This window comes from Hemitrygon akajei, chromosome 27, assembly GCF_048418815.1.
Source record: "Hemitrygon akajei chromosome 27, sHemAka1.3, whole genome shotgun sequence".
NCBI classification, from domain to species: Eukaryota; Metazoa; Chordata; class Chondrichthyes; order Myliobatiformes; family Dasyatidae; genus Hemitrygon; species Hemitrygon akajei.
In genome coordinates this window covers 39,735,122-39,762,778 of record NC_133150.1, presented here as the reverse complement: position 1 = coordinate 39,762,778, position 27,657 = coordinate 39,735,122, and the positions used below count along the sequence as shown (strand labels likewise).

Here is a 27,657-nt window from a genome sequence, read left to right as displayed (position 1 = left end):
ACACACCAGTTGCATCACTGTGTTTTTCTTCAAACTTCCTGCTGCCTTCTTCCTCATTTTTATTTCAGTCATTTCTCTCTGCGGACAGACAGATCCTGGCTGTGTCTCTGTGAATAAAATGCTGTGGACATTGATTCTTCTGATTGGTTTCCTACCTGGTGAGTGACAGACAGCACAGGACACCTGCATAATCAGTGTTGGATTGGGGGTCGTACAACGTTTCCATATCAGTGCTTGAATAATTGTAGACACTAAAGATGTCGGAAACTGGAGTTCAGAGTACACTCCTGGAGGAACTCAGTGGATCAAGCAGCATCTGTCAGGGGGAGGGGAAATGTCAACGGTTTGGGTCGAGACCCTGTGTCATGTATGATGAGTGACAGGCAGCACTGGATATTTGGAGAACCAAGAAAAGTCTACAGATGCTGGAAATCCAAGCAACACACACAAAATGCTGGACGGACTCAGCAGGCCAGGGAGCATCTATGGGAAAGAGTACAGTCAATGTTTTAGGCTGAGACCCTTCAGCAGGACTGGAGAAAAAAAAGCTGAGTAGATTTAAAAGGAGGGGGAGGGGAGAGAGAAACACAATGTGATGGGTGAAACCTGAGGGGAGGGGGATGAAGTAAAGAGATGGGAAGTTGACTGGTGAAAGAGATACAGGGCTAGAGAAGAGGGCATCTTATAGAAGGGAACAGAAGGCCATTAGAGAAAGAAAAGTGGGAGGAGCACCGGGGGAGGCGATAGATGAGCAAGGAGATAAGGTGAGACAGGGAAAAGGGGATGGGGAATGGTAAAAGGAAGGGGGTGATTAGTGGAAGTTTGAGAAATCGATGTTTATGCCATCAGGTTGGAGGCTAACCAGACGGAATATAAGGTGTTGCAACTACAATCTAAGTGTGGCCTCATCATGACAGTGGAGGAGGCCATGGATAGACATATCAGAATGGGAATGGGAAGTGGGATTAAAATGGGTGGACACTGAGAGATCCTGCTTGTTCTGGTGGATGGATCCTAGATGCTCGGTGAAGCGGTCTCCAATTTACATCGTGTCTCATTGATATACAGGAGGTCACACCCGGAGAACCAGACACAGCATATGATCCCAAGAAACTCACAAAAGAAGTGTCGCCTCACCTGTTTGGGGCCCTGAATGGTAGTGAGGGAGGAGGTGTAGGGGCAGCTGTAGCATCTGTTAAGCTTGCAAGGGTAAGTGCCAGGAGGGACATCAGTGGGGAAGGACGAATGGAAAAGGGAGTCGCAAAAGGAGCGATCCCTGCAGAAATCAGAAAGTACTGGGGTGGGAAAGGTGTGCTTGGTGGTGGGGTCCCATTGGAGATGGCAGAAGTTGTGGAGAATTATATGCTGGCTGCAGAGGCTGGTGTGTGGTAAGTAAGGACAAGAGTAACCTGATCCCTGGTAGGGTGGTGAAAGGATGGGGTGAGGGCAGATGTCTGTGAAATGGAAGAGATGCAGTTGAGGGCATTGTTTTATGAGGGCATTGTTTCTGTGAAGAAGGAGGACATCTCCTTCAGTCTAGAATGAAAAGCCTCATCCTGAAAGCAGATGTGGCGGAGACGGAGGAATTGAGAAAAGGGATGGCATTTTTTTGAATATCAGGGTGGGAAGAGGTATTATCCAGGTAGTTGTGAGAGGTCGTGGGTTTGTAATAGACATCAGTAGATAAGCTGTCTCCAGAGAGATCGAGGAAGGGGAAAGTGGTGTTGGAAATAGACCAAGTAAGTTAGAAGGCAGGTTGGAAGTTGGAGGCAAAGTGGATGAAGTCAACGAGTTCAGCATGGGTGCAGGAAGCAGCACCAATGCAGTCACCATGTAGCATAGGAAAAGTGCAGGATGGTCACCGGTGTAGGCTTGGAACATAGACTCTTCCATATAGCCAACAAACAGGCAGGCATTACTGGGACCCCTGCAAGTGCCCATGGCTACACCTTTTGTTTGAAGGAATTGGGAGGAGCCAAAGAAGAAATTATTAAGAGTGAGGACAAGTTCTCACAGAGGAGAGTGGTTGTGGAGGGGAACTTGTTGGGTCTGGTGTCCAGAAAGAAACAGAGAGCTTTGAGGCCTCACCATAACCTGTCTTTGTTGGGGGTCATACACTGTTTCCACAACAGTGCTTGAATACTTGTAGACACTAAAGATGTTGGAATCTGGGGTTCAGAGTATACTCCTAGAGGAACTCAACAGGTGAAGCAGCATCTATCAGGGGAGGGCAAGTGACAATAGTTTGGGTCGAGACTCTGCATGAAGGATGAGTGGAGAAGGAGACAAAGTAAACAGGAGAGGGGAAGGTGTGAGGCATTATGAGGGGTTGCTTTCTGCAGTTTATAAACTTGATTGTAAGTGATGTGGAAGTCAGTATGTTGTCCTCAAGTGATCCTACTGACCCCCATTTTAACTCTAAAATTCTCTGGAATCCATGACAAACACACACACACACACACACACACACACACACACACACACACACACACACACACACACACACACACACACACACACACACACACACACACACACACACACACACACACACACACACACACACACACACACACACACACCTGGAAACATCTCAAATGAAATAGCTGAGACCTTTGGGGACATTTCAAAGGCCAACTGTATCCAGAGATACCGGCCACATGACAGACGCACTGCCACCTGACTGGTCGGAGGACACACCACACGCCAATCAACATTTGGTCCGTCCCAACTAATCAATGCACACCTAAATTATTGGTCACCTTAATTGGATTATCTCACCCAGCCCCATGCTATAAAAGGTGAGACTTGTGCCTGGCTCAGTCTCTCTTACAGACCACCTCATTGAAGGTAAGTGCATTGATTTATGTTTGGGAAGGTTTATAGTTGTCCTGGTAAGGGAGCCGCAGCTATCCAAGGTCAAGGGGATAGCTGTCGTAGTGCTTTTCCCTTGTTCTTTGTATGTGTAACTGTACCCTGTCCCCACACCGCTTTCTGTGTATTGTACAGCTGACCCAACCTTCCCCACACGTGTTAACCCTAAGCATTTTTTTGTTAGAATATTGCAGTTGCTTGTGTTGACCCAACTTCCCCTTGTAAATGAATTCCTTATTATTAAAACTGTGTGTGTCCAGGCCTCTACTGTTGAGACTCAAAGAACCAGTTATTTTCCATCACAACTCCAACATAAGGAAGTTAGATATGGCCCTTGTGGCTAAAGGGATCAGGGGTTTTGGAGAGAAAGCAGGTACAGCCATGATCATACTGAATGGGGGTGCAGGCTCGAAGGGCCGAAGGGCCTACTCCTGCATTTATTTTCTATGTTTCTATAATCTGAGGTAATTGAAAGTTCAACACTGCTGCTCTCCCTCAGTACTGCAGTGGAAGGTCAGCCCTGGGTTTCTGCTCAGGACTGTGGAGTGGGAAGTGAACCCACAATGTACTGACACAGGGGAGAGAGCACTGACACAGTAACAGCACTGACTGCACTTCAGACTAAGATCATTGGCTGTGGTGTCATGGAACACATGCTGAGCATGACCTGGCCCTAATTTCACCGTCATGGTAAAAAAACATTTGTTTGCATTAAGTTGTTCCTTTCCCGTCAAATCTGAAAATGCCTCCCTCAGTTTCAGGTGCATTGTGGGCAGAGAAAAATGTAAGTGGAGTTGTGGGAAGAGCGATCACAATCGATTGTCACTATGGAGCAAAGTACCGCTCACACACAAAGTATTGGTGCCATGGATGGAATCAACAATGTTCAGTTTTAGTGGAAACAAAAGGGCAACACGGACGGAGTGGACGAGTGTCAATCACAGATAACCCGGAATGGAGAATATTTACTGTTACTATGGAGGATCTTCGCTCTGGAGATACAGGAAGGTACAGCTGTGGAATTACAACACCAGGAGCCGATCTGATGTTTAATGTTCATCTACAAGTATCTGATGGTAGGTTTCTCAGGGATTGACTTTGTGCTTTCCATTGAGGATATGTCTCATGATCTTTGTTGTCAATCTGTCCATCCCAAACTATCTCTGCATTAATATCAGTGCCAAGTGTTTCCTTCTATACGGCTGGTCACTGAACCCAGTCACAATTTCATTTTCTCCTGAAAACTGCCAGGCATGTGACCAACATCTCAGAAGTTGCTGCCTTTCAACAATCAGCAGCTATTTTATTAGGTCCCTCCTGTACATAGTAAAATGGCTACTGAGTGTATGTTTGTAGTCTTCTTATGCTGTAGCCTATCCACTTCAAATTTCAACATGTACTTTCAGATGCTTTTCAGCACACCACTGTCAAAACACGCGGTTATTTGAATTCTTGTCACCTTTCTGTCAGCATGAACCAGTCTGGGTATTCTCCTCTCACATCTCTCATTAACAAGGCATTTTTGTTCACAGAATTGCTCCTTACTGGATATTTTTTTTGTGTTGTTTGTGACATTCTCTGTAAACTCTAGAGACTGATGTGTGTGAAAATCCCAGCAGATCATATGTTCCTCAGATACTCAGACTACCCCACCTGGCACCAACAAATATTTCATGGTCAAAGTCACTTTGACCACATTTCTTCCTCATTCTGATGTTTGGCCTGAACAAACACTGAAACTCTTGACATGATTGACTAATTAGATATTTGCATTAACGTGCAGCTGAAGAGATCTACCTAATAAAGTGTCAGAAGAGTGTCTGATTTTCAGATGTTCATTCAGTGTCTGAATGTTTAATTCTTTCCCACAGAACCTGTGTCTGTTCCTGTGGTTCGATATCTGTCACCAGCAAATGTCTCACGTCTCGGGGGCTCAGTGACAGTGTCCTGTGAGTCTGAGCAGGGATCCCTTCCCATTCAGTACAGATGGTATGAACAAACCTCATCTGGGTATCGCGAGGCATCAGGCACCAATGAACTGGCTCTACAATGTCAATCCTTCAACCACCAGCACCATCAGTATTACTGCAATGCCTCGAATCGGCTTGGAACAAGATCCAGTGGAATGGTTAATGTGACAGTCTTTAACAACAGAGAGATCTGCAGTTATGTGACAGAAATCAATGGCACCAGTAAGTTCTAATTTCAAGGAAGGAAACATTTAAATATTTATTTTTGTTACTCCGTACTGCTGCTCTTATACTTCTAGTGAGGGTAAGGAATTTTTTGCATTTGTGGAAGCTACACATTGCAGCCACCATGGGTAGAAATAAAGTGCAGAGAACAGTTAAGTCTGTCACTTCCTCCTGGAAGATGTGGAGCATCTCAGACATAGTCGGAATTGCACATCCAGTCAAATTGAGAGCGTTCCATTTATACATCTGGTTTCTGCACTGAGGACACTGGAATGGGTGTTGAGTTGTGAGATAGTGACGCTGCCATAAAAACAAAAATAAGGACATAAAATCAGCAAATATTAGTGGGAATGTCAGATATTTGGCAATATCAGAGTGAGTGTAGTTGCTGTTACTAAGGAGAAGATGCTTGAGAAGCTGAGAGGTCTGAAGGTAGATATCTGGACGAGACTACACCCCAAGGTTCTGAAAGAGGAAGCTAGAGAAATTATGGAGGCATGAGTGTTGATTTTTCAAGAATAACTCAACATCTGGAATGTTCCAGATGACTAGAATATTGCAAATATCACTCCAGTCTTTTAGTGAGGAGCGAGGGAAAAGAAAGAAATTGTGGACACAACCTCTCATAGTCACTCCTTGCCTGTTCTCCATCTCCCTCTGGTGCTCCCCTGCCCCTTTCTTTCTCCCTAGGCCTCCTGTCCGATGATCCTTTCCCTTCTCCAGCTGTGTATCCCTTTTGCCAATCAACTTTTCAGCTCTTAGCTTTATCCCTCCCACTCTTACTATCTTTTCTTTCAGTTAGTCCTGACGAAGGTTCTCAGCCTGAAACATTGACTGTACTTCTTCATATAGATGCTGCCTGGCCTGCTGCGTTCCACCAACATTTTGTGTGTGTTGTTGACCCGTTATCATGATATCAGTGGAAAACAATGCCCTTCCAGGCCCTCTCAGACTTTACCCTCTCACTTTAGGCCATGAGTCTCCAGTTTTCAACTGCCCTACCCTGCAGGGCACCAGCTGTTGATAAACCCAGTGACATGGGCCCAAGACTCCTGGAACTTCTGCCTAATGCTAGTACCAAGAGAGGGAGATGGGTCAAATGCAGGCAGATGGGACAGGCTCTGGTAGGTGGATCGTGCTGGCACAGAGTAATGGGGGTGAACACCAGATCATTTTTGAGTTCATTTGTAAACTTAGACAACTCTTTCTACAGCCCACTGCACTACAGTGCCACCTGTAAGTTATTAATCATGTGACATTTTCATTTCAAATGATCAATATTGATGACAAATAACAGTGGCTAACCAAATGACAACACTGATCCCTATAGCACACCACTGGTGATAAAGTCAGATGTGGTCAGAAAAGCAACACTCCACTACCACAATGATTTTGTTCTCCTTTACCCTTTTGTACAGGAAATGACTTAAGACAATCTTTGAATCTGTTTGTGTAAATTCGATTTTTACCTGTCCATTTTCTGAAGAACTTCTCCCTCAGTTTCAGGTGCCTTATGGGCAGAAGATAATGTAAGAGGAGTTCTGGGAAGAGCGGTCACAATCGATTGTCACTATGCACCGATGTACCGTTCACACACAAAGTATTTGTGTCGCATGTGGGATCGCCAATGCACATCATTAGTGAATACAAATGGGACAAATGAGCAGTATGGAAGAATGACAATCAGAGATAACACATCCCAGGGAATATTTACTGTTACTATGGAGAATCTTCTCTGTAATGATACAGGGCTTTACCGATGTGGAATTACAACGTCTGGCAATCAGCTAGAGTTTGATGTGCATCTACAACTATCTGACGGTAGGTTTCTCATTGATTGACTTGATATCTCCACTGAAATAACTGATTCACATTTTCTTTGGGATGGGTCAGGAGAGCATGAATATTCTAAGGGAACAGCACAATACAGAGCCCCTGGGGAGTGGGCAAGGGTCAGGAAACACCGCTCATGTTGCTCTCACCCAGTGCGAGGTCCAACCCACCAAAGGGACACCAATTTCCAGTGGAAAGCTCAGCACATTGTCCTGCCTCTGTACATCATGAAATGTCACCGTGTCAGAGGAGGAGGTGTTTGCTACTGTGGTAAACTATGTATACCTGTCTGGACATGCCCCTCTGCTGACTGCTCCTGTGGCTCCTCCCACAGACCCCTGTATAAAGGCAATTGAAGGCACTGCTCCTCCCTCAGTCTCCGAGATGTCGTGCTTCCTTTTGCTGCTAATAAAAGCCTATCATTCACCTCCCATCTCCAAGAGTTATTGATGGTGCATCAGCTACCCTAAGGCAAATCAGTGCAGATATATCCCCAGGGCCTGCTAATGAGTTTCCTCTGACCTTACGGGAGGCAAGTGCAGAAATTACCGGTGTCCTGGCAGACATATTTAAACTATTCTCAGTGACAGGAGAGATACCGGAGGACTGGAGGATAGCCAATCTTGTTCTTCTGTTTAAAAAAAAAAAGGACCTAAACATGAGCAAGAAAATATAGGGCGCAGAGCTTCATCAGCATATTGAGCCGTGGTGGATGAAAAGTTTTCCAAGAGGTGATGGGGCAATGCAGGAAGAGACCAGAACAGTCTCTCAATAGATAGCATCCATTGTTGCTTCTCTATATTCTGTTTGTTAACACAATGAAAGAAGACAGACGTTCTGACCACATTCTATGCTGAAGGTGAACATTACACAGATGACAGCAGTGACTGATGCAACAGAGTCAGCACTTATACTGTACAATGTACAGAATTTAACCAGATATACATTCACGGCTAATATACTGCACTGTTTTCCTCTAAAACAAATGGAACAAACCCAAAGTAACAAAAGCTCTCCAAATTCAGTGTTTATAAACAATTGCAAAGTCAGCAATAAAACTTCAGGAAAATATAAATGAGCCACATTCTTGGATCACCTCAACACTCTCACTACAATGAAATCAAAAGCAACACAGACAAAATACTGGAGGAAATCAGCATCTCTGTCAGAATCTATGGAAATGAATACATAGTCGAGGTTTTGGGCTGAGGTGCTTCTGTTACCTCTTCCTACCTTCCTGTTACTTCCCCTGGGTGCCAGTTGAATGTGTGAATGTAGGCTCACTTTTGACATTTAAGAAAAACTTGGACAGGTATATGGATGAGAGGGGTTTGAAGGGATATGGCCCAGGTGCAGGTCAGTGGGATTAGGCAGAAAAATGGATTGGCACAGCCAAGAAGGGCCAAAAGGCCTGTTTCTGTGCTGTAATGTTCTATATTGTCCTTGACCTCCCCCATCATTTGGTTCAGACAACTTCCCACTTCCTTCTCAATCCTGCAGAAGAGTCTTGTCCTGAATCGTTTACTTATCTATTCATCTCCACTAATGCTGCCTGACCTGATTTCTCAGCAACATTTCATGTGTATTGTTTTGGATTTCCTGCGTCTGTAGATTTTCCTGAGTTTACAATGAAATTAACTTTGAACAATTAGCATTGTTCAGTTAAAACTGAAGATGGCGCTGGCAAGCGGTGACTCTGTCTGTAGCTCCAGCGGTAATTATCGAATTCAGGACTGCTACAGCTAATTTCAGGATGTACAGTATGCAGGTGACATGAAATCTGATTCTGGTTGTCTCTTTCTTCTCCAATATGTGTGACACGTGAGAATTGTTATCCCTTGTATTGAAGCTCTCCTCAGATTTCATCTGCCCCAGGGAATTGAACAGCATGTAGCTGATTAGATTATACTTCGACTAACATTGAAAGATCTAACTAGCTGGGGAGGAATGTTGGGAAGTTAGCATCTGAGAATCTGAGCAAAGGTGAGCAGGGTCAAGGGTCAGAGCAACCATAGGGGTGAGATAGATAAGCTCGAAATGTTTTCTCCTTGGTCAGGTGTGAACTGTACATTAACTGTGCCCTGTGATTCCATGAGAATCAGAAACTACAGGGGTTGTCTACTCACACAGACCATTTCCTTTCAAAACGGAGTTGATTTGTTTAATGAACAGATCTGATGTGGATTTTACCCATTGTGAATGTGTAATTCCATTCAGTACATTTCCCTGTACATCTTACTGAAGTAAAGTGAAATCCCTTCAGAGCTCTTTCAGAAGAGTTGAGCATTCAAAGATCCTTCAAAGAGTGGAGGCAGCCTAAGAAGAGGAGAGGGAATGAAGTGAAGTATTGTATGCTGATTTTTGCAAGAAAAACCCTTCTTTACTACACCTATTCGTAACTTTGCTCCTTTCTCAGCAACAAGTTCTAAGGAAATGTACTTGTACTCAGGGGCTGCGCCCTCCGATCGTTGAACTTCCCATCACAAGGAACATCCTCTCCACATCAATTCTATCTCCTCTTTTCAATATTCAATAGGTTTCAATGAGATTTCCCCTCATTCTTCTAATCTCCAGTGAGTACAGGCCCAGAGCCATCAAATTGTCTCCTCACGCTCACAACACTCAACATGGGCTCTTTCACTCTCCATCATTAACTTTTCACCATGAACACTTTCCCCAATGATGCACCACGGCTAACTTTTTAAATCAAGGAAAAACTAAAGCTTCTGTATGAACTTCGGGAGTCAGGTGGGATTGGCGGAGGAAGAGTGGTCAATATTTCAGGTTAATCCGTTGCGTCAGAACACCACCTGCCATTTCTTTTTGCTTCAGATTGAAACATTTACTGTTGCTTGAGTCTAATATTTCAACACCTCTCCTCATTTCATTCCATCTTGGGGAATTGCTGTGATGTTTCTCTCTTGCTAAATATAACTGAAAGCTTTTCAGATTGTCACATACCACATTCCAGTTGAGTCACTGTGGTTTTTTGATCAAACTTCCTGCTGCTGCCTTCCTCAGTTTATTTCAGTCATTTCTCTCTGAGGACACACAGGTCCTGTGTCTCTGTGAATAAAATGCTGTGGACATTGATTCTTCTGACTGGTTTCCGACCCAGTGAGTTACAGACAGCACTGGATATTTGCAAAATGTCAGTGCTGGTTTGGAGGTAGTACACTGTTTCCACAACAGTGCTCGAATATCTGTAGAAACTAAAGATGTTGGAAACTGGAGTTCAGAGTACACTCCTAAAGGAACTCAACAGCTCAAGCAGTATCAGTCAGGTGGAGGGGAAATATTGACAGTTTGGGTTGAGACCCTGCATCAAGTGTGAGGGGAGAGGGAGATATCGTAAATGGGGGGGGGGGGGAGGTGAGACTGGGTCCACTAGATGGCCAAGGATTGGGGACGGGGGAAGCCCAATGGGCAAATGGAATGGAGAGGAAGAGGGGTGGAATTTGGAGGTGGGTGAGTGGTGGAAGCTGAGAAGGAGGAAAGGGGAATAGTTTGGAGCCAGTTTGAGGGAGTATCTGTTCAGCAGGAGAAATCTCCTAATGGCAGTTAAGCAAGAATATGAGGACTACCATTGCTGGTATCTGATCTCACTTTACAGGGCTCAGTATAACAACCGACATTATTGTCTTGAAATCAATGTCTTTCATTGGACATTTCAGTGGGGCAATTAGTAAAGAACATTACTGGATGTGGAGTCAAAGGTAAACCAGGGTGGGTGAGGATGAGAAATTTCTGTCCCTAAAGACCTTTCTGATCCAGATGGGATTTTGACAATCTGGGAGTTCATCATGATCATTATTGGTACTTGTTTTTTAATTCCAGGTATAATAAATTGGATTTAAGCATTCACTGTATCCTTACGGAAATTGAAATCACATAAGACCATAAGACCATAAGATAAAGGAGCAGAAGTCGGCCATTCAGCCCATTGAGTCTGCTCTGCCATTTCATCATGAGCTGGGCCAATCTCCCCTTTAGTCCCATTCCCCTACCTTCTCACCATAACCTTTGATGTCCTGACTACTCAGATACCTATCAATCTCTGCATTATATACACCCAATGATTTGGCCTCCACTGCCGCCTGTGGCAACAAATTCCATAGAATCACCACCCTCTGGCTAAAAATTTTTTTTCGCATCTCTGTTCTGAATGGGCGCCCTGCGATCCTCAAGTCATGTCCTCTCGTACTAGACTCCCCCACCATGGGAAACAACTTTGCCACATCCACTCTGTCCATGCCTTTCAACATTCGAAATGTTTCTATGAGGTCCCCCCTCATTCTTCTAAACTCCAAGGTGTACAGTTCAAGAGCGGTCAAACGTTCCTCATATGTTAACCCTCTCAGTTCCGGAATCATTTTAGTGGATCTCCTCTGAACCCTCTCCAATGTCAGCACATCCTTTCTTAAATAAGGAGCCCAAAACTGCACACAGTGGTCAAAGTGAGGTCTTACCAGTGCCTTACAGAGCCTCAACATCACATCCCTGCTCCTATACTCTATTCCTCTAGAAATGAATGCCAACATTGCATTCGCCTTCTTCACCACCGACTCAACCTGGAGGTTAACCTTAAGGGTATCCTGCATGAGGACTCCCAAGTCCCGTTGCATCTCAGAACTTTGAATTCGCTCCCCATTTAAATAATAGTCTGCCCGTTTATTTCTTCTACCAAAGTGCATGACCGTATACTTTCCGACATTGTAATTCATTTGCCACTTCTTTGCCCATTCCCCCAATCTATTCAAGTCACTCTGCAGACTCTGTTTCCTCAACACTACTGGCCCCTTCACCTATCTTTGTATCATCAGCAAACTTAGCCACAAAGCCATCTATTCCATAATCCAAATCATTGATATGCAACGTAAAAAGAAGCGGCCACAACACAGACCCCTGTAGAACACCACTGGTAACCGGCAGCCAACCAGAATGGGATCCCTTTATTCCCACTCTCTGTTTCCTGCCAATCAACCAATGCTCTATCCACATATGTAACTTTCCCGTAATTCCATGGGCTCTAATCTTGTTTAGCAGCCTCATGTGCGGCACCTTGTCAAAGGCCTTCTGAAAATCCAAATACACAACATCCACTGCATCTCCTTTGGGTAGCCTACTTGTAATTTCCTCAAAAAATTGCACAAGGTTTGTCAGGCAGGATTTTCCTTTAAGGAAACCATGCTGAGTTCTGCCTATCTTGTCATATGCCTCCAGGTACTCCATAACCTCATCCTTGATAATCGACTCCAATAACTTCCCAACCACCGAAGTCAAGCTAACAGGTCTATAATTTCTTTTTTGCTTCCTTGCCCCCTTCTTAAATAGCGGAGTGACATTTGCAATCTTCCAGCCCTCCGGAACCAGGCCAGAATCTATCGACTTTTGAAAGATCATTGCTAATGCCTCCGCAATCTCCACAGCTGCTTCCTTCAGAACATGAGGGTGCATTCCAACTGGTCCAGGAGATTTATCTACCCTTAGACTATTCAGCTTCCTGAGTACTCCCTCTGTTGTAATTGTGACTGCGCATATTTCTCTTCTCTGACACCCTTGAATGTCCAGTATATTGCTGATGTCTTCCCCAGTGAAGAGTGATGCAAAATACTCATTCAGTTCCTCCACCATCTCCTTATCTCCCATTACAATTTCTCCAGCGTAAGTTTCTATCGGTCCTATATCTACTCTCACCTGTCTTTTACTCTTTATATACTTGTAAAAGCTTTTAGTATCCTCTTTGATATTATTTGCTAGCTTCCTTTCATAGTTCATCTTTTCCCTCTTAATGACCTTCTTAGTTTCCTTTTGTAAGCTTTTAAAAACTTCCCAATCCTCTGTCTTCCCACTAATTTTTGCTTCTTTGTATGCCCTCTGCTTTGCTTTTACTTTGGCTTTGACTTCTCTTGTCAGCCACGGTTGCATCCTTTTTCCATTCGAAAATTTCTTCTTTTTTGGAATATATCTGTCTTGCACCTTCCTCACTTCTCGCATAAACCCCAACCACTGCTGCTCTGCCGTCCTTCCTGCTAGTGTCCCTTTCCAATCTGGATTTCTAGGCACTAAAGTGGTTCTAGACACTATTGCAACACCTGCTAACTACACACAGAAATACTTGACAAGCACAAAGACAAAATTTCCAGAAGAACCAGAAGCACAATTTCAGACATCATGAGGGGTTTCTGTCTGCAGTTTATGAACTCGTCTGGAGGTGAGGAGGACGTCAAGATACTGGCATCAATTGTTCCTACCTTCACCTGAACCCTAGAGTTCCCAGGAATACATACACACATACACACATACACACACAATCTCAAATAAAATAGCTGGGATATTTGAGGACATTTCAAAGTCTGACACATACACATGCCTGGGAGCATCTCAAATAAAATAGCTGGGTCAACATATTCTGAAGTCATTGAAAGTTCAACACTGCCGCTCTCCCTCAGTACTGCAGTGGAAGGTCAGCCCTGGGTTTCTGCTCAGGACTCTGGAGTGGGAAGTGAACCCACAATGTACTGACACGGGAGAGAGCAATGACACTAACAGCACTGAATGCACTGAAAGTGACCTGGAACTGTTTTTACCCTCGTGTTCAAAGTTATTTGTTTGCATTAAGTTGTTCCTTTCTCTTCAAATCTGATAATGCCTCCTTCAGTTTCAGATGCATTGTGGACAGAGAAATATGTAAGAGGAGTTGTGGGAAGAACGATCACAATCGATTGTCACTATGGAGCAAAGTACTGCTTGCACACAAAGTATTGGTGTCATGGATGGACTCGTCAGTGTTCAGTTTTAGTGGAAACAAAAGGGCAACACGGACGGAGTGGACGAGTGTCAATCACAGTTAACCCGGAACGGGGAATATTTACTGTTACTATGGAGGATCTTCGCTCTGGAGATACAGGATGGTACAGCTGTGGAATTACAACACCAGGTGTCGATCCGATGTTTAATGTTCATCTACAAGTATCTGATGGTAGGTTTCTCAGGGATTGACTTTGTGCTTTCCATTGAGGATATGTCTCATGATCTTTGTTGTCAATCTGTCCATCCCAAACTATCTCTGCATTAATATCAGTGCCAAGTGTTTCCTTCTATACGGCTGGTCACTGAACCCAGTCACAATTTCATTTTCTCCTGAAAACTGCCAGGCATGTGACCAACATCTCAGAAGTTGCTGCCTTTCAACAATCAGCAGCTATTTTATTAGGTCCCTCCTGTACATAGTAAAATGGCTACTGAGTGTATGTTTGTAGTCTTCTTATGCTGTAGCCTATCCACTTCAAGTTTCAACATGTACTTTCAGATGCTTTTCAGCACACCACTGTCAAAACACGCGGTTATTTGAATTCTTGTCACCTTTCTGTCAGCATGAACCAGTCTGGCCATTCTCCTCTCACATCTCTCATTAACAAGGCATTTTTGTTCACAGAATTGCTCCTTACTGGATATCTTTTTTGTGTTGTTTGTGTCATTCTCTGTAAACTCTAGAGACTGATGTGTGTGAAAATCCCAGCAGATCAGTAGTTTCTCAGATACTCAATCTACTCTGTCTGGTACCAACAATTCTTTCATAGTTAAAGTCACTTAGATCACATTTCTTCCCCATTCTGATGTTTAACCTGAACAACAACTGAACCTCTTGACATGATTGTATAATTAGATATTTGCATTAATGAGCAGGTGAACAGGTGTATGTAATAAAGTGGCAGAAGAGTGTTTGATTTTCAGATGTTCATTCAGTGCCTGAATGTTTAATTCTTTCCCACAGAACCTGTGTCTGTTCCTGTGCTTCAATATCTGTCAGCAGCAAATGTGTCACGTCTCGGGGGCTCAGTGACAGTGTCCTGTGAGTCTGAGCAGGGATCACTTCCCATTCAGTACACATGGTATGAAAACAATTCATCTGGGCATTCAAATATCTCAAATGCTACCGAACTGGATCTACATTGTCAATCTTTCAACCACCAGCACCATCAATATTACTGCAGTGCCTCGAATCGGCTTGGAGCAAGATCCAGTACAATGGTTAATGTGACAGTCTTCAACAACGGTGAGATCTGCAGTTACGTGACAGAAATCAATGGCACCAGTAAGTTCTAATTTCAAGGGAGGATACAATTAAATATTTATTTTTATTACTCTGTTACTGCTGCTCTTATACTTCTAGTGATGGTAAGGAATTTCTTTGCATTTGTATAAGCTGCACATTGCAGCCCCCATGGGGTAGAAATAAAGTGCAGAGAACAGTTAAGTCTGGTACTTCCTCCTGGAAGATGTGGAGCATCTCAGACATAGTTGGACTTGCACATCCATTCATACTTTGGTTTCTGCACTGAGGACACTAGAATGGGTGTTGAGTTGTGAGATAGTGACGCTGTCATAAAAACAAAAGTAAGGCCATAAAATACAGCAAATATTAGTGGGGATGATAGATATTCGGCAATGTCAGAGAGCAGAGTGAGTGTAGTTGCTATTACTAAGGAGAAGGTGCTTGAGAAGCTGAGAGGTCTGAAGGTAGATATCTGGACCAGACAGACTACACCCCATGGTAAAAGTGACCATCTTCAACAATGGAGAGATCTGCAGTTATGTGACGGAAATCAATGGCACCAGTAAGTTCTAATTTCATGGGAGGTCAGCTCAGAAACCCTTGACAAATCTGATTAACAATATCCTAATCATGGGACAAGCTACTGAGACCAATTAACCTACCCAGTATAGCTTTGGACTGTGGGAGAAAACGGGACCACCTGGGGAATCTCCACACATTCCACATGGGGAATGTACAGACTCCATACATTAGAACAGCAGTGAGGAGGAATTTCTATAGCCAGAGGCTGTAACCATGGACAGCTTTTCAGGCCAAGACATTGGGTATATTTAAAGCATAGCTAGGTAGTTTCTTGTTTCGTAAAGCTATCAGTAATTATGGGGAGAAATCACGAGGATGGAGTTGAGTGGGATAGTAAATCAGCCATGATGAAATGGTGGAGCAGACTGTATGGGCCAAATGGCCTAATTCTGCTCTTATGTCTTATAGTCTCATTATGTTTTGGTCAGCACTAGCGTTAGAATTTCTTGAGCAGCCAAGGTAAATTATTGACTGCTGAATCTGAGTTTCTCACAGATGAATAAAATACCTCACTCCCTTTGAGATATGAAAAGGGAACCCATTCCTTCTATTTGTGTCTATGTACAGAAATGAACAAGGTTGTTGCACATGATTACGACAAGGATAATAAACCTTCAAATCCCTTTTAAACACTAAAGGAATGTCAGTCCACGGCGAGGGATGGGCCGGTGTGCAGCTTGCTGCACCGCAAGGTTTACTTGTCTTTACACTGAACTGAGGCTGTTGCCGTTTTGTGGCTGCCTGGAAGGAGGTGAATCTCCAGGCTGTAAAGAGTATAGATACTTTAAAATAAATATACTTTGAATTTTGAAATTGAAGTGCAATCTGATTGGCTGTGATCCCATAAGCTGTCACATCTATATAATGAAACATAATTCTGAATTTAACCTTTCAAAAGTGTGTTCCAGTTTAGAAGGGGTGCTACAGAGTCAGAGAGTTATAGGTTATGGAAACAGGAGCTTCACCCCTAATTGTTCATGCTGTCCACAGTGTCTTCCTGAGCTTCTCCCACTTCCCTGCAATTGGCTAGTATCCTTCTAAAACTTTCCTGTCCATGATCTTGTCCAAATGTGTTGCAAATCTTGTATTTGTAACATCTCACACATTTCCTTTGGCAGCCTTTTTCCATGTACACACTGCCCTGTGTGGAAAACACTGCTGTTCCTGCCCTCTCAGACTTTACCCTCTCACAGTGTCTCTAGTTTTCAACTGCCCTACCCTGCAGGGCACCAGCTGTTGATAAACCCAGTGACATGGGCCCCAAGACTCCTGGAACTTCTGCCTAATGCTAGTACCAAGAGAGGGAGATGGGTCAAATGCAGGCAGACGGGACAGGCTCTGGTGGGTGGATCGTGCTGGCACAGAGTAATGGGGGTGAACACCAGTTCATTTTTGAGTTCATTTGTAAACTTAGACAACTCTTTCTACTGCCCACTGTACTACAGTGCCACCCGTAAGTTATTAATCATGTGACATTTTCATTTCACATTATTAATATTGATGACAAATAACAGTGGCTAACAAATGACAACACTGATCCCTATAGCACACCACTGGTGATAAAGTCAGATGTGGTCAGAAAAGCAACACTCCACTACCACAATGATTTTGTTCTCCTTTACCCTTTTGTACAGGAAATGACTTAAGACAATCTTTGAATCTGCTTGTGTAAATTTGATTTTTACCTGTCCATTTTCTGAAGAACTTCTCCCTCAGTTTCAGGTGCCTTATGGGCAGAAGATAAAGTAAGAGGAGTTCTGGGAAGAGCGGTCACAATTGATTGTCACTATGCACCGATGTACCGTTCACACACAAAATATTTGTGTCGCATGTGGGATCGCCAATGCACATCATTAGTGAATACAAACGGGACAAATGAGCAGTATGGAAGAATGACAATCAGAGATAACACATCCCAGGGAATATTTACTGTTACTATGGAGAATCTTGTCTCTCAAGATACAGGGCTTTACCGATGTGGAATTACAACATCTGGCAATCAGCTAGAGTTTGATGTGCATCTACAACTATCTGACGGTAGGTTTCTCATTGATTGACTTGATATCTCCACTGAAATAACTGATTCACATTTTCTTTGGGATGGGTCAGGAGAGCATGAATATTCTAAGGGAACAGCACAATACAGAGCCCCTGGGGAGTGGGCAAGGGTCAGGAAACACCGCTCATGTTGCTCTCACCCAGTGCGAGGTCCAACCCACCAAACGGACACCAATTTCCAGTGGAAAGCTCAGCACATTGTCCTGCCTCTGTACATCATGAAATGTCACCGTGTCAGAGGAGGAGGTGTTTGCAACCCTGAGGCAAATCAGTGCGGATATATCCCCAGGGCCTGCTAGCGTGTTTCCCCTGACATTATGGGAGGCAAGTGCAGAAACTGGGGCTCCGGCAGACATATTTAAACTATTCTCAGTGACAGGAGAGATACTGGAGGAATGGAGGATAGCCATTCTTGTTTTTCTGTTTTAAAAAAGGACCTAAACATGAGCAAGAAAATATAGGGCGCAGAGCTTCATCAGCATATTGAGCCGTGGTGGATGAAAAGTTTTCCAAGAGGTGATGGGGCAATGCAGGAAGTGACCAGAACAGTCTCTCAATAGATAGATAGATAGATAGATACTTTATTCATCCCCATGGGGAAATTCAACATTTTTTTCCAATGTCCCATACACTTGTTGTAGCAAAAACTCATTACATACAATACTTAACTCAGTAATAATATGATATGCATCTAAATCACTAACTCAAAAAGCATTAATAATAGCTTTAAAAAAAGTTCTTAAGTCCTGGCAGTTGAATTGTAAAGCCTAATGGCATTGGGGAGTATTGACCTCTTCATCCTGTCTGAGGAGCATTGCATCGACAGTAACCTGTCGCTGAAACTGCTTCTCTGTCTCTGGATGGTGCTATGTAGAGGATGTTCATAGCATCCATTGTTACTTCTCTATATTCTGTTTGTTAACACAATGAAAGAAGACAGTTCTGACCACATTCTATGCTGAAGGTGAACATTACGTGGATGACAGCAGTGACTGATGCAACAGAGTCAGCACTCATACTATACAATGTACAGAATTTAACCAGATATACATTCATGGCTAATATACTGCACTGTTTTCCCCTAAAACAAATGGAACAAACCCGAAGTAACAAAAGCTCTCCATCTATACTGAATAATCTTGAGATTTATGTATTATATACAATGTGAAATTCAATGTTTATAAACAATTGCAAAGTCAGCAATAAAAATTCAGGAAAATATAAATGAGTTACATTCTTGGATCACCTCAACACTCTCACTACAATGAAGTCAAGAGCAACGCATACAAAATACTGGAGGAAATCAGCATCTCTGTCAGTATCTATGGAAGTGAATACATAGTCGAGGCACTTCTGTTACCTCTTCCTACCTTCCTGCTACTTCCCCTGGGTTCCCACTTTCTATTTCTCCTATGGTCATCTGTCCTCCTCTATCACATTCCTTTTCACCACCATACCCACCCACCTGGCTTCACTGATCACTTTCCAGATATCATCCTTGACCTCCCCCATCATTTGGTTCAGACAACTTCCCACTTCCTTCTCAATCCTGGAGAAGAGTCTGGGCCTGAATCGTTGACTATCTATTCATCTCCACTAATGCTGCCTGACCTGCTGATTTCTCAGCAACATTTCATGTGTATTGCTTTGATTTCCTGCATCTGCAGATTTTCCTGAGTTTACAATGAAATTAACTTTGAACAATTAACATTGTTCAGTTAAAACTCAAGATGGCGCTGGCAAGTGGCGACTCTGTCTGTAGCTCCAGCAGTAATTATCAAATTTTGAAATTGAAGTGCAATTTTGAAATTGATTGGCTGTGATTCCATAAGCTGTCCATGCTGACTACCATGTCTTCCTGAGCTTCTCCCATGTCCCTACATTTGGCCCATATCCTTCTGAAACTTTCCTATTTATGAACTCCTCCAAATGTATTCCAAATTTTTGACATGTACACACACCTAGCACTTCCTCTGGCAGCTTTTTCCACGTACACACTGCTCTGTGTGAATACGCTGCCTCTCCAGGCCCTCTAAGATTTTCCTCTCTCACCTTAAGCCGATGCTCTCTAGTTTTCGACGACCCTACCCTGGGACAAAGACTGTGATTATCCACCATTTCTTTGCCCACAAAACCAAGTAATACAATGGAATCCACATAAGACCACACACAACATAGACGGACAAACATTCAATGTGCGAAAGAGGATGAACTGTGCAAATAATAAAAATAGGTAAACAAATAATACATAGAACGTGAGTCGCAGAGTCCATGAAAATGAGTCCACAGCTGCGGACTTGGTTCAGTGCTGAGGCGAGTGAGACCAGCCCAGGAACCCAATAGCTGCAGGGCACCAAAAGCTGATGGACCCTGTGACGTGGTCCCCAAGACTCCTGAAACTTCAGCCTGATCACAGTACCAAGAAGAGAGGGAGACGGGTCAAATGTAGGCAGTCGGGACAGACTCATTTGGGGGGATTTTACTGGCACAGAGCAATGGGGCTGAACACCGGTTCATTTTTGACATTCCTCTTGTAAACTTAGACGACTCTTTCCACAGTCCACCACACTACAGTGTCACCCGTAACTTATTAATCATGCTACCTACATTTTCATTCCTAATTATTATCAAATAGATTGAAACATCTAGTCCTATGAGCTTGAGCTATAAATCTGATTCATCAGTGACTGCTGAGAAAGAGCAGCTGACAACCAGGGAAAGTCCTGGTGACATCTTGGAAAGACAGATGACAGGAAGGATTGACCCCATTGGGGTTGCCATGGGCTAGTTACCCACGGCAGCAGACTCCTCTTGCCTAAGTAGCATATAGGGGTCAACCATTGATGGCCATAAGAACTACAGAAAGAAAGATGTCCCCAGAGTCAGTGAGAGTGGAGCCGCAAGATGACTCAATGATGGGTATTCCAGTAACAGAACATGGCATGACTTCGACTATGAGAAACAGGCAGTATAGTACTCAAGTCAATGACATCAGCAGGAAGCACAGTCCAGAGTTACATCTGCAGCTGATCTAAAATATCATCAGCTAAGGGCTTGAAGATACACCAGGGCAGGATGAAGTGTTTGTAGGAGACAAGACTGGGACCTTGCATCAACCAGTATTTCTTGAGGGAAAGGACAAATAAGTCAAATGAAGTTCAGTGGCAGGATGGAGCCCAAAGTCCACAGAGGATCAGTAACCCAGGCGTGGTCTCAGTAAAGTATATCAGCACTGAAGACCACTGCTCATAGGAAAGACTGGACAAGCTAGCAGAAAGAAGTTGTGGGTGAAATGGCCAATGACCTGCAACAAGAAGGGTGAGCAACGCTCGATGAGGATCTATGCAGACTCCTCAGTGATCTAAAGGGCACAGTTGAGAAGAGAATCGTGAGGATGGGTGACCTCATATACAGCCATGGAGCAGAATGATTTGGAGTGAGGGAAATATATAAGACAAAGCTGCCAGCACAGCCCAAATCAAGACGACAAGGGGAGATAGGGGAGCTCATTAATGAGAGATGGCAACTGAAGAAACAGTGAAGAAAACCAACCATGGAGGAAAGAGAAGGAATTAACATCCTGCAGGTAGAACTAAAGGCATGACTGTCAACTCTAAGGAGGCAGAAAACCTCAGGCTTCAAAGAAAGAATACACAATTATGTAAGGACACCTGTGAGTTCGTGAAAAGCAATTTCACAAAGCAGAAGAATGACAAAGGAAGAATTGGAAGGCCTTCTGAAGCTGACTGATATATTCAGACAGCTGGAGAGTTGAGTACATCTCAATGCCATCAGATATGCCACCCATCTACCCTCCACTTCAGCAGTTTGACATCAGTCCCCCCAGAAAGAGTGAGATAATAAAATTAGTAAACTGGGCAAGGGCTGCTTCAGTGCCCGGGCCAAATGGTGTTACGTACAAACTCTACAAAGATGCACCGAGTCCTGAAACTCTTATGGAAACAGATGAAGATGGTCTGGAAGAACCAACATTCTTAGAACATGGTGACGGACAGGAGGAATTCTAACTCCTAAAGAAAAAGACTCCTCAGAAGTTGGACAGTTTTGGCAAATAAGTCTATTGAATGTTGAAGGGAAAATGTTTTTCACTGTCCTAGCACAAATGTTGTCTACTTACCTGGAGAAAAAAAATATCATCAACACACAAGTGCAGAACGCAGGGTTGTCCTGGCTGCTTGGAACACACAAGTATAATTTGGCATCAATTACACACTGCTAAAAAGGAAAGAAGAGACCTCCATGTATGGTTTCTGGACTTAGCCAATGCCTTTGGGTAGATAGGCATAATGGCAGGTTGCACCAGTTTTCCACTGGCCTATACCATGGCACTGGAAGTAATGATTAGAACTTCTAAATGGATAGTAGGAGGAGAACAACTGAAGTCAGGACTATGCCTACCACCAATCCAGGCACTTATGGATGATTTAACCATCCTGACAACTACCATTCCACGTACCAAATGGTTGTTTGGAAAGCTCCATTCAAACATCGTGGGCCCAAATGATGATTAAAAGAAAGAAGCCTCGGTGCATTTCTATAGCTAAGGGAAGGCTGGTTGACTACATGTTCCAGGTGGATGGGAAAGTAATCCCTCCTGTGTCAGAAATGCTAGTTAAAAGTTTGGGGCATTGGTACAATGTAAACCTCAGTGATACTAATCAAGTGAAACTGCTGAAAAAAGAAATCATCAAAGGGCTTAAAGCCATCGATAAGACCTTGCGGCCAGGAACCTTCAGGCTCTGGTGCCTTCAGTTCGGATTGCTCCCTCGGGTGTTGTGACCACTGACTCTGTATGAAGCCCCATCACTCACGTTGAAAAGATGGAGAGGACAGTTAGCTCCTTCAGTAAGAAGTGGATGGGCCTGCCAAGATCACCAAGTAACAGCTACCTGTATGGCAAATGCACTCTGGAGTTGCCTTTCACAGGGCTGACTAATTTAATAGGTGGTTTTTAATCCATGCTTATACACTTCAAATACCATGAAGACTAATAAATGCTTCAAAGATAAATTATTCTTCAGGAAACCATTTTGACTTCATTTGCTTAGATTTAATTGCTCTAAATAACTAGATATTAATTCCTTCATTACAGACTCCAGCATTTTGCCAAGAATGCATGTTATGATGCTGGGAATCTGACACTCATTTTTTGTCTTCCTACCTTAGAATCATGGAGCTATACAGCATCGAGGGAGGCCTTTTGCTCCAACTTACCCAACAAATTATCTACCTGAGTTAGTCCTGCTGCTCTACATTGGTTTATATGTACAGAAACCTTTCCTGTCAATGCAACTATACAAATGTCTTTTTAATGTTGTGCTCTATTGCAACAGGTAGTTTGTTCCATAAACCACCCTCTGTGAAAAAGTTGTCTTTCAGATTCCTTTTAAATCTTTCCCCTTTTACTTTAAACCTCTGCTTCCATATACTGGGAAAAATGTCTGACCATTCCCACCTTATTTATGCCATTTATAAATGTATAAATCTCTGTAAGGTTACCCCTCAGCCTTGTACACTCAAGGGAAAAACTCCCTGGCCTATCTGGGGCTCTTTTTATACATAAAAGCTCTCCAGTATCTGTAACAACCTTGCCAATTTTTTCTGTATCTTTTCCAGCTTCACTACACCCAAGGCACACCAGGTCCCAGAACTACACACACTATACCAATTGCAGTCACACTGGTCTTTTGTAAAATGTAAAGAGACGTCATGACTCCTGAAGTCATTGTCTTGATGGATAAACGTAAGCAAGTCAAGCGTCTTCTTCACCACCCAGTCTCTGTGTCCTCACTTCCCGGGAATTATGCATTTGTACTACCAGGTCCCTGTGTTGTACAACATTTTCACAGAGGAACCAGTCCTTCACATGCAAAACTGGATTAGTGATAGGAATCAGAAAGTCGTGCTGGAGGGTTGTTTTTCATACTGGAGGCCTGTGAGCAGTGGTGTGCTGCCGTGATCACTGCTGGGGCCACTGTTGCTTGTTATCTATGTTAGCAATTTGGATAAGAAGGTAACAGGCAGGTTAGTAATTAGTAGGTGAAATGAAAATTATGAGGAAACTTATCTAATAAAACAACAGCATTTTTCAACAGGAAAAGTAGGCTGGGAAATGGATGGGGAATTTAACCTGGACAATAGTGAAGCATTACTTTTCAGAACTTAAGCGAGGGCGGAGTTACACAGTAAATGGCAGGTCCTGCGGAGTGTTGTAAAAACAATGAGATCGAAGTGTCAAAAGTACAAAGCTCTTCAAAAGTGATGACAGAATTAAACATGGTGGTGAAAAAGTCATTTGGCACACTATCCTTAATTGTTTAGAGGATAGAGAAAGATAGTTAGCACATCATATTACAGCTGTACAAGTCACTGGTGGGGCTACAATTGGAGAATTTTGTGCAGATCTGGTCTCCAAGCAGTAGGAAGCTTGAGCTGGTAAGATTACAAAAATGTGTTACCAGGACTGTATGTGTTCAGTTAGTAGGAGAGGCTGGATAGGCTGATTTGTTTTCCATGGAGGGTAGGATGCTGAGGGTTTGAGCTTATTGAGGTATAGAAATTCACGAGGTGGAGTTGATAATGTGAATAGTCACTGTATTATTTTCTATAGTGGCAGAGATATGCCTTTTTAGTCTAAAGGTAGAGGAAGAGAGGAGAAGGATATAACAAGAGCCTAAGGAGGATGTTTTTCACACAGAGGGTGGCGTGTATATAGAATGAGCTGCTAGAGGAAGTGATAGAAGTGGGTACAGCAAAAATGATGAAGACTTCTACACTAGCTCAGGTATTGAAAAGGAATATGGAGAAAATGCAAGTGGGTGGGACTAGTTCAGGTGGGTCAGTGTGACTGAGTTGAGCTGATGGACCTGTTCCCATACTGTATAACTCTCTGATGTACAACAACATTTGTCTGCCCACTATTAGAACAGGATCAGACAGAAGAGATTCGACAGATGCTGGACAGCAAGACCAACATTTCCAAAATTGTAGAGGAAATCAGTAGGTCAGGCAGCGTCTATGGAAAGGAATAAACAGTCAATATCTCAGGTTGAGACTCCTCATCAGAAAAGGTCTCAGCTTGAAATGTCAACTGTTTATTCATTTCTCCTGATAGAGCCTGACCTACTGAGTTCCTCCAGCATTTTGTGGTAAACCAGTTGTCTTGTCATTGAGAACAGAAGCAAGATGCTGTTGTGTCAACAAGTGTACTTGGTCCAATATCTCAGCATACACTCAGTACAGAGCTGGAGTTATTCCTCCCGTGGTTGCTGCAATCCCAACAACAGGCGTCCCAGAGCTGGCAGATGTCTGTGGTCTGGCCGGACTTTCACTTCTGTTCGTACGGGATTAAATAGGGTTTGCAATCCCACCAGTTCAAGTCCCATAACTTCCCCAGCGATGTCTGAGTACAGATATGCACATAAACAAAAATTACTCACCTCCATGTAACCAATCAGCCCTTTACTCGAGGCACAAGTTTCCACCTGTGAATCACGTACTCCTGCACTTGGAAAACATGTGAGACTGAATTTTCTTTTCTTGCCTCAACAGGATGTGAATATTCATGTGAAACATTTACAACAGTATCAACTGCAAGGTAAACCACTTGATCCAGTTTTGCTGAAAGGTACAATGTTCTCATTGCTGGTGCTATGATTGGCCCTTTCTGATATTATGCTTTCTCTTCCTTGAGATCAAGTATTTTGAGTCCTCTCTCTTCTTCTTGCACACTTTATCTCCCAAATCTCTATGCAGAACCTTTCAATATCTGTTTATCTCTGATGCATTAAATTTTTTTCATGATGATTTTTTTCATCATGATCAAGTGCATTTGATTGTTCTCACATCTTTTTTGCTTTTCATGCATGTTCTGGTTGGTTTATCCTGCAGTTGTTTCAATTTGCAAAGTTTCTTATTGACTTTTAGATGTGTTTTGGAATTGTTGAACATAATTCCTCCAACCCCACACAAACACTAGTCCAGAGAATAATGAATGTTTTCCTGATCACCATTTTCTCATTTCTATATTCATTCATTTGTTATGTGGAGTGTTGTATGATGTGGGTGATCATGGTCCTTCCATCTCCATGATTGTTCTTGGCAAATTTATCGACAGAGGAGGCTGGCTATTGACGACTTCTGGGCAGTGCCTTAGGTGACCCCAGCCATTATCAATAATCTTCAGAAATTGCTTGCCTGACATCTGTGGTCATATAAACAGCTGCTCATATGACCATTCACCATCTGCTCCCACGGCTTCACGTGACCCACACTTGGAATCTAAGCAGATACTACACCTTACCCAAAGGTGACCTGCAGACTAGCAGAGGGAAGGAAAGCTTTACTCCTCCTTTGGTTGAGACTTATCTCCTCTCCACCACCCTATATCAATCATTCTAATTTGTCTGCATATTTCATGTCCCTTCTCTCTTTCACCATGAGTCATGCATCATTTATTATCTTTCACCTCTATCCACATAGACTCTATCACTGCCTTCCTTACGGCAGTGTCCACTTCTTTCAATTTTTTTCTCTATCATCGTAGCACCTCTGCACTTCACAACTTCCTACTCTTCCTTTCTGAAATTTATTTTCTCTTTGCAATTTCTGATTCACAATCCTCATTTTTCTGCAGCCATGTCCCAGTAATTAGGTCTGTAACTGATATTCAGAAGTTTTTTTTTCTCTCTCAATCAAAACTAGTTTAATCACCTGATTGAACTCCTGTGGCTCAGCTGCTTTATTTCACTCCACTCCACTGAGATTACAGTTGAAACAGAAGGCAAATGTTTCAAACACAAAGCCACCTCATTTCCTCGCACTGATTCTATATCTCTTCCCCTTTGCCCAGTTTCATGATGTGGAAGGTGGGTCGTTGGCTGCTCTTCGCTCTCCTGATGATCAGCACGATTTCAGTCATGTGGTTCACAAGAGAAACTAAGGTAGGCTTATGGTCATCAGTGGAATCGCCCTCCAATATACTGATCATTTGAAGGAAATCATTTAAATAGACGAATCCTTTCTTATCCTATGGTCAAACCAAGCTTAATGCAAATAATATGGCTCAGCTTTGACATGGCCTCTTGTGTGTAAAATGCTTGATGTGAATGTATGACATGCTTGCTTCAGACAGAACTTCATTGTGAGTGACTGTGTGAACTAAAGCAGAGATCCTATTGTCGAAGAATCTGATGGGTTGACCATTGCCTTTTGCAGAGACGTGATGAATCTGATCCTCACAGCCTGGTGATCCAGGAGGTAAAATGAAGTCTCCCAAATTACACTGACTGTGCTGGAATTTTGCATCAAGATTAAATATTTGTGTTTCCCCACACTTAGTGCAGTGAGAATTAAACTGTTGACTGCATGAAGATTAAAAAAAACAAGGCAATGTAGTCATCCTTCAAGACAGCGATTTTGATTTTTGAATCCCTTCTTCAATATGTTACCTTCATTGGTATCAATATTACAGCAGTTTTCCCGATGTTTCCTTCATCATGTCATCAAATATTTTAACCCATGCACACCTGTGAATTGATTAATACTCTTTTACACTGTTAAACTTTGTTCTATGGATTCAAATGCCTGCAAATGTTGTTAATTCTAATAACCAATGAATGATAATCAATTTAGATGCCTCTTCATAAACTGATGTTATCAATAAGGGGTTTTGTTTTGAACTGAAATGCATTCATGGGAAATAGATCATGAAAAGATATGGAGACCATTTATTCAATATTTTCATATGATGTAATGTGACCCTGTTGTTCCAAGCCTATTTGTTTTTCCAGTTTTGATTTTACATATGTTGAGAGGATCAGAGTTGACGACACTGATGATTTTGTATTTTTGTTAGATATTATAAACAGCCCTTTTTTCACTTTTTTTTCTTTTTTCGTTTTTTTCCTTATTAGTTATTAGGTTGTTAGATTAGTTTTTCTAGCATAATTTTTTTTCTTTTTCTCTTTTCTGTTGTTTTTTTAAAAAATATATATTATGCTATACCTAGTTTTGCTTTGTTTATATGTTACTTGT

The 27,657-nt window shown here is 42.8% G+C and overlaps 1 protein-coding gene across 3 annotated transcripts; it reads left to right on the top strand.

Annotated features, from left to right (window-relative positions):
* Positions 1–80: 80 nt before the first annotated feature.
* On the top strand, positions 81–27,657 carry LOC140717279 (polymeric immunoglobulin receptor-like). Of its 3 annotated transcripts, none has more exons than XM_073030708.1 (10): positions 81–158; positions 3,630–3,950; positions 4,746–5,066; positions 6,570–6,890; positions 13,564–13,884; positions 14,680–14,961; positions 17,266–17,580; positions 25,174–25,219; positions 26,474–26,564; positions 26,839–27,657. In XM_073030708.1, the coding sequence occupies exons 1-10, from the start codon at positions 119–121 to the stop codon at positions 26,887–26,889; spliced, it is 2,109 nt and encodes a 702-aa protein (XP_072886809.1). In that variant the 5' UTR covers positions 81–118; the 3' UTR covers positions 26,890–27,657. The 3 variants fall into 3 exon arrangements, with proteins under 3 accessions (XP_072886809.1, XP_072886808.1, XP_072886807.1); XM_073030707.1 differs by having other exon boundaries at positions 17,260–17,580; XM_073030706.1 differs by having other exon boundaries at positions 14,680–15,000; positions 17,260–17,580.